At 48.9% G+C, this 8,146-nt stretch overlaps 1 protein-coding gene across 1 annotated transcript; it reads right to left on the bottom strand.

The window, feature by feature from the left end:
* Nucleotides 1-3,397: 3,397 nt before the first annotated feature.
* On the bottom strand, nt 3,398-5,387 carry LOC123123470 (chalcone synthase 2). The gene is made up of 2 exons (XM_044543985.1): nt 5,118-5,387; nt 3,398-4,592 (listed from the first exon to the last, which is right to left on the bottom strand). Exons 1-2 carry the CDS (start codon nt 5,302-5,304, stop codon nt 3,592-3,594), a joined length of 1,188 nt encoding a protein of 395 aa, XP_044399920.1. The 5' UTR covers nt 5,305-5,387; the 3' UTR covers nt 3,398-3,591.
* Between the last annotated feature and the right edge of the window lie 2,759 nt (nt 5,388-8,146).

Below are 8,146 nucleotides of genomic sequence, written 5' to 3' on the forward strand. Positions count from 1 at the left end.
CTGTGATGTGTTTGTTTGTTTCTCCTTTAGAACGCAGATAAAATAGTGGAGAAGAGTACCCCGTTATGCAATTGTAAAGGAAGTAATGCAGATCAGGTTCAATATAGTGAGACATCCATGTTGTTCTCCAAGAAAGCTGATAAAAACTATATTGAAGACACTGAGACAACCCCAAAGTCCTGTCTTGATGTAGTGTTCGAGTTACTGGCTACTACTGCTGGCACCAGCTCTTCGTACTCGCTGCCTGAATCAGTTCGGCTTCTTGAGTCTCAACTTCAAGTTGAAAGACATCGATCAGATGTTATGCGACAGGAAGCCGAAGGACTGAGGAAGTCCCTGCTGAATTCAGATGCATACTTTCTGGTGCAACAGCAAGTTCTGGAGGATTTAAGCACCAAACAAGAGAAAGTTAATAAGCTTGCTAAGCATCTTGCTAGCATATGGGCACCCAGGATATTGTTTCTTGAGCTCTTCTGGAGTGGTTTCAGTTCTGGACTTGTTTTGCTGCGGCGTTTATATGCTGCTTTGTTCCCTACATTTGCACTGGTGGCGAACTTTGATGCCCAGTGGATGTAATATGTGTAATAGCCGTGATAGCCTAGCGTAAATTACTTGCTTATTTATTTCCGTTGTCGTGTTTATTTGTTTTCTTGTAGTCAGTGCAGTTCTTTTTCCGCGGTTTGCTAGTGGCCGGAATAACCTTTTTTTTAAACTAGGCCACATTAACAATGGGCTACATATTTACTGTAGGCCTCCTACGGGTCATAGAAACAATGGGCCTTCTAAGGGCCGTAGACACAATGGGCCTTCTACGTGGCGTAGACACAATGGGCCTTCTACGGGGCATAGACACAATGGGCCTTCTACGGGCCATATCATCAATGGGCCTTCTACGGGTCGTATGATCGGTTGGCCAAACATGGGCCAATAACAGACCACATTATGGCCGTAAATGGGCTAGAGAGAACTATGTGGTGTTTTGGCTCATCGTATGATGTATTCGCTTCCTTATCTTTTCTTTTTCTCGGTTTGGTAGACATGTCCTTCACATAGAAAACCTGCGCCACATCATTGGCTAGGATGAATGGTTCGTCTGTGTACCCAAGATTGTTGAGATCCACTGTTGTCATTCCGTATTGCGGGTCTACCTGTACCCCACCTTGTGATAGATTAACCCATTTGCACCGAAACAAAGGGACCTTAAATTCATGTCCATAGTCAAGTTCCTATATCTCCTCTATGTGTTTTTGGCATCAAAGCGTACACCACTGTGTTGGTTGGTGCTCTTTTTATCTTGGGCGATCGTGTAAAATGTATTCCCATTTATCTCGTACCCTTGGTAAGTCAATACAATCGAAGATAGTGTCCTGGCCAACAAGTACAGCTCATCTCCAATAGTGTTGTGCATGAGATGTCTTTGCAACCAACTGCCGAAAGTCCCGATGTGTTCACGTATAATCCAGTCGTCAGACTGCTCCGGGTGTTTGGAGCATAGAATATTCTTGTGTTCATTGATATACGGGGCCACCAAGGTAGAATTCTGTAGAACTATGTAGTGTGCTTGTGCCCAATAATGCCTGTGCATACATATTATTGAATCCGCTCCTAGCATGCCTTTTCCAGTCAGTCTCCCCTCATACCGCGATTGAGGGACACCAATCGGCTTAAGGTCAGGAATAAAGTCAACACAAACCCAATGACCTCCTCTGTTTGATGGCCCATGGAGATGCTTTCTTCTGGCCAAGCACGGTTACGAGCTTATTTCTTTAAGACTCCCATGAACCTCTCAAAGGGGAACATATTGTATAGAAATACAAGATCCAGAATGGCAATCTCGTCGACTAGGTGAACTAGGACATGCATCATAATATTGAAGAAGGATGGTGGAAACACCAACTCAAAACTGACAACACATTGGACTAAATCATTCTGTAACCTTGGTAGGATTTCTCGATCAATTACCTTATGAGAAATTGCATTGAGGAATGCACATAGCTTCACAATGGCTTATGAACATTCCCTGGTAGAAGCCCCCTCAATGCAGCCGAAAGCAGTCGCGTCATAATCACGTGGCAGTCATGAGACTTTAGGTTCTGGAATTTTTTTCTCTGCCATATTTATTATTCCCTTTATATTCGACGAGAAGCCAGACGGGACCTTGATACTGAGCAGGGATTCAAAAAAGATTTCCTTCTCTGCTCTGGTAAGAGCGTAGCTAGCAGGACCTTGATACTGCTTTGGATGCATGCCGTCTTTTTCATTCACACGTTGCTGGTCCTCACGTGCCTCTGGTGTATCTTTTCTCTACCCGTACACACCCAAGAAGCCCAGCAGGTTCACGCAAACATTCTTCATCACATGCATCACGTCGATTGCAGAGCGGACCTCTAGGTCTTTCCAATATGATAGGTCCCAAAATATAGATTTCTTCTTCCACATGGGTGCGTGTCCCTCAGCGTCATTCGGAACAGATTGTCCGCCAGGACCCTTTCCAAAGATTAGTTGTAAATCCTTGACCATATCAAGTATATCAGCACCAGTATGGAGGATGGGCTTCTTCTGGTGATCTGCCTCACCTTTGAAATACTTACCATTCTTTCTTAAGGCATGCTTGATCGGAAGAAATCGACGATGTCCCAGGTACAAACCACTCTACTTCTAGAGCATTGGAAATGAACTAAACTAGCAGTGAGAGATGAAAGGATGAAGTTGCTAACGTTTTAGAACACTTGTGTAGTTGGTGTGCCGCCAAAACTAGACAAATCTGGCGGGAAATGTAGCTTGGAGGTCGAGCTTGGAGACGAGAAAACTTAAATGTGGCTCGGACATTTCATCGAACACCTCATGTGCATAGATAGGAAAAGAACAAAGCAGCACACACATCCACACCCTTCCACGGTCAAAAAACAGATGAGATGGGGGGAGGGGGCGTGGATATATATAGGCAAAACTTTAGTCCCTGATTGTCTCTAGAGCCGGGATTAATGGCCTACCCTTTAGTCCCGGTTCCAGACACCAACCGAGACTAAAGGGCATCAACCCCTTTAGTCCCGGTTAATGGCTGGAACTGGGACTAAAGGTCCCCGCCGAATTGGGACTGATGCCTACCGAGGCCCGGCCGGCGTCCTAGCCTCCCGAACAGGGACTGATGCTCCCATTATTCCCGGTTCGTAACACGACCGGAACTAATGCTCTGATCTGCCCAGGACCAAACCCTGTTTTTAATTACTAGTGGGTTAGCACTGGCTCAAGACCTGGACGTGAACATATTTTAGCATCAGATAGCTCTTCAGTGGTGCAGGATATTCACAATAGAGCTGAAGGAGTGTACGGTGCAATCATTAAGGAGATTAATAACACAAAGTCTTTATTTCATAGCTGTTCTTTTATCCATGAACATAGGAATTTTAACTTTGAGGCTCATGGCCTAGCCAAACACGCAACAAGTTTAGGTACAGGACGCCATGTTTGGCATGGGCATACTTATGACCCAATTACTGAATTCAAGGCGCTTACTAGCAAGGATTATGCATTCGAGGAAATTAGCAAGGATTATTGTGGTGACGTATATATAAGCACGTTGCAGATGGATCATGCAGCGGTGGTGCGGACGCTGTGGAGGACCACAGTCTCGACGGTGAGACCGGGGCCGAAACCAAAGAGTACGCCCCAGTCTAGGCCCTCGCCGGTGGTGGCGTGTCCGTCCTCAGCAGAGCGCTTACGCATCTCGTCGAGGATGAAGAGCACACAAGCGCTGGACATGTTGCCGTACTCGGATAGGATGTGCCTGGTGGCACGCATCCGCCTTTTGTCCAGCTTGGCCTCTGCCTCCACCATGTCAAGGATGGCCGGACCACCAGGGTGAGCCACCCAAAAGATGGAGTTCCAGTCATCGATGCCGAGTGGAGCGAAGGCGTCCTCTAGCGCTTGTTGGATGTTTTTTGAGATGGCTACAGGCACATCCTTGTGGAGGTGGAAGGTGAGCCCAACCTCCCGGAGGTGGCCCTTGATGAAGCCATCCGTGTCCGGCAGTATTGTCTGGCTCGCCGAGACAAGTTGGAACAGTGGCCTTTCAACAAGCACGTCGGGGTCAGCGCCCACGACCACGGCAGCTGCCCCATCGCCAAAGAGTGCCTGGCCAACCATGGAATCTAGCTGGGTGTCACATGGGCCACGAAAAGTCACGGCTGTGATCTCTGAGCAGACGACGAGCACACGCGCGCCACGGTTGTTCTCTGCAAGGTCCTTGGCCACGCGGAGCACCGTGCCGCCAGCAAAGCAGCCTTGCTGGTACAGCATGACGCGCCTCACGGACGGGTGGAGGCCGAGCATCTTGGTTAGCTGATAGTCGGCACCCGGCATGTCTACGCCGGAGGTGGTGCAGAAGACGAGGTGCGTGATCTTGGACAGTGGCTGGCCCCATTCCTTTATGGCCTTATGTGCCGCCTCCTTCCCGAGCTTCGGGACCTCGCCGAGCACCATGTCTTGGCGCGCATCCAGAGACGGCGCCATGTACGCGCAGACGTTGGGGTTCTCCTTAAGGATCTCCTCCGTCACGTGCATGTACCTCTTTCGGATCATCGACCTGTCACCTGCACACATAAACCATAGATGTATCGACATCGACGGGAACAGCGCCCATGATGTCCAAGGCACGTCTGTTAGCTCATCAGCAAATGATTCATGAGTTAATAAATTAGCTGTGCGACTGTTCAGTATAACTAGAGTCAAGTCGAGTCATGCAGTTGACACATAAGTCATCAACTAGACGCACGAGGTGCACAGGGTACACGGACTATATTGAAGCGACTATATGACTATTTATGTTATGGGCAAAAGTGACAAAAGATAAATTTATTTATTTCTCTACCGAAGATAAGTGACCTCACTGAACGAGGACACTGGTGCAGGTTCTCAATGTGTAGCGCTTTTCCAAAATTTGATGGAACTTCAGAGATACGTATATCGCATCAGTCACATGCTGCCACACATGCATCAGTCGCGTGATGCAATAGTAGTCTAGTACTCACATGCATCAGTCGCGTGATCCACTAGTACTCACATGCATCAGTCGCGTGCTCCCACACATGCATCCGTCACGTGATAGATATACTTACACATCCTCTGGAACTTGTCCTTGAGATCAGTTAGGTGTTCGCTGTTGGTGATGCGAAAGTAGTAGTCCGCGTAGTCCGCCTGGTACACGCAGTTATGCGGCGTCGCCGTACCGATGGCCAGCACCGTCGCCGGGCCCTGCGCCCTCTGCATCTTCATCACTTCGTCCACGGTCACCGCCGCCGCCATCTTCGGCAGGGATGTCTAGTGGCTACCTAGCTAGTAAGTGTGCGCGTGCGTGCGTGTATTTGTATGTGGGCGCGCTCGGATGCCATTTACTTGTGGGCGCAACGACTATATATAGGCTGTGGCTGTAGCGTTGGCATCATTCCAAGGAAAAAGAGAGGCTAGGGTAGATACAGGCCGGTCGAATAAGTAACATACGTAACTCCCTGGCGGCCGGAAACCTAGCCGCCGCCAGGAGAGGCCCTCTTTCAGCGTTATCCTCCGGCGGCTCCCCTCCGCTGGCGACCTCGGACATTGGTGGTAGGGGGTCGCCGGATTCACGCGTGTGAATTGTTTTTACTCTCTTGTAGTCTAGGTTTTTAGGTTGTTCATCATCTTGGCTTCGACGGCGACGATGACGACGCTGAATAAAGATTCCTCGGATCCTTTCCTGACGAGGCCATCGATCCTATGATCGGGGATGGTTTTGGAAACCAGTCTGTTCAAGTAAGTATGGCGTGGAGGCGGCGGCATCCTCGTGGTGGACCTATGTCCTCGGGCTTCGCCGTTGCGACGGCGTTTGCTCCAGCGTCGCCGCGGAGCCTGGGAGGTAGTCCGGAAGCGGATGAAGATTGTGGTCTGCATCGACGACATTTAGAAGACGGAACGTGTGCTGGGTTCGTGGTTCGTGGATGGCAGGTATTGTTTCCTCCTTCGCTGTCTTAGTCGTGGTGGGGTGTCAGATCTGGAGTTCGATGGCGTGTCCAGGGTGTTGCCCCGGTCTGATTCGTTCAATGGCAATGGCTTCACTTTTGGTGAGCCACCTTGCAGGTCCGCAAAGCTGCATATCAGCGATGGAGCCCTGTCGAGGTCGTGTGAGTAGGTGATCCGTTATTCTTTTCTTCTGTGGCTGCTGTGATTGTACCGGAGGCAGGTGACAGGCGTTCGTGTCAAGTTTAGAGATGTTCTGTTATCTTTTTAGTTTTGTCATGTCGGTTCTTACGTGACTTGTACTTTGTTCTTTATGATATGAATGAGACACGTATTATCATTAAAAAAAAGCCCCAAAGTAATTCACTGGAGTTGCTCAAGACTTTGACTTCAAATACCATCTCACTCAATTTGCACCTGATAGTCCAGCCATATGAGCTTGCGTGACTGAAGAACTTGGGTACGTAACTGTGCGTCGACCCCGAAGATATTATGAGCTCTACCTGCTTATTGCCGTTAATTGCACGTGCAATATTCCGTATTAATTTTGTTGGTTACTCAACCGCTAAAAAATAACCTTATGTACTATTCTGAAAAAAAAAACCCATATGCACTCTGCATGGATATCTTAGAGCATCTACAGTCGGGCCTCTCATACCCGTCTCAAACGCCCAGGCAGGCCGTCCGAGTAACCGGTTAAAAAAATCAACCCAACCGGACCTCTAAAACTAAGGACAAACGCCAGGGCTGACCGATACCCCTCGTATCCAGCCCAAATATAGGGCGGATATTGAGCTGCCCGGGCACGTCCGTCTGACAGGCCTGGCCCATCACCGACCCCAGAAAAAACCCCAATCGAGGCGGCGAGCTCAAACCCTAGCTCACTTTGTCCCTCTCTCTATCGCTCCGTCCACCCCTCTCCCTCCCCGATTCCGGTCCCATCCACCACGATAAGCAGAATCCGACAGGGACTCGGCCTCGGAGCTCGACTACGAGAAGGAGATGGCCCTCCGCGTCGCGCTGGAGTGGTCCAATGTGGAGACCGACGGCATCTCCGGATCTAGTGCGTCGCTGTAGCTCCCACGCCGGCGCAACGTGGACGCCGGAGCTGGACCATCCCGGCCCACGCGCAGCGACGCAAGGACAGCATAGTTGGTGCCGGCCCCACACCGTCTCCTTCCCCCTTCGGCCGCTGCTCCACGCGGCCAGCGCTGGGTGCTTGTGCCCGCACCTTCGGCCCGCACGAGCACTACAGAGTCGGAGGTGCGTGCCGCGAGAGGCAATGTGCACGGGAGAGGGACATGGCGGACCAGCCCGCGCTCTGATACATCTCCAACGTATCTATAATTTTTTATTGTTCCATGCTATTATATTATCTCTTTTGTATGTTTTATATGCATTAATATGCTATTTTATATGATTTTTGGGACTAACCTATTAACCTAAAGACCAGTGCCAGTGTCGGAGTAAATAACCACGGGTAGCCTAGCCGGCTCCCCCTGGCTCTTCAAAAATTGTTAGGCAGAACAAGCCCTCAAGCGTCCAAGACACATGACCGCCTTCCTATGGCCGGCTGGTCCACGGGCCGGCTTCCGGAAGGCGGCAAGGCTATGCTGGCCCTCGCGAAAAGGGCCGACTCCCAGTAGCCGGCTATGAGAAGGCTATGCTGGTCTTTGAGGTAAAAGGTTGGGAGGCGAAACATTAAGCATTCTTTTCATGATCTACTTCCATAAAATTTTTACTACTCTCCACATAAGCAAATTTGTTCTCATGAATAATAGTGGGAGCAAACTCCACCAAATAACTATCATGTGAAGCATAATCCAATTGAAAATTAAAATCATGATGACAAGGTTTATGGTTATCTTTATTCTTTATAGCATACGTGTCATCACAATAATCATCATAAATAGGAGGCATGCTTTCATCATAATAAATTTGCTCATCAAAACTTGGGGGACCAAACATATCATCTTCATCAAACATAGCATCCCCAAGCTTGTGGCTTTGCATATCATTAGCATCATGGATATTCAAAGAATTTGTACTAACAACATTGCAATCATGTGAATCATACAAAGATTTAGTGCCAAACATTTTATAGATTTCTTCTTCTAGCACTTGAGCACAATTTTCCTTTCCATCATTTTCACGA

Source organism: Triticum aestivum, chromosome 5D (assembly GCF_018294505.1).
Source record: "Triticum aestivum cultivar Chinese Spring chromosome 5D, IWGSC CS RefSeq v2.1, whole genome shotgun sequence".
Lineage (NCBI taxonomy): Eukaryota > Viridiplantae > Streptophyta > Magnoliopsida > Poales > Poaceae > Triticum > Triticum aestivum.

Coding starts and splice junctions, on each gene's coding strand:
- LOC123123470 (XM_044543985.1), bottom strand. CDS start 5,304: ATGGCGGCGGCGGTGACCGTGGACGAAGTGATGAAGATGCAGAGGGCG. Junction 4,593..5,117: donor GGACAAGTTCCAGAGGATGT/GTAAGTATATCT, acceptor TTATGTGTGCAG/GTGACAGGTCGATGATCCGA.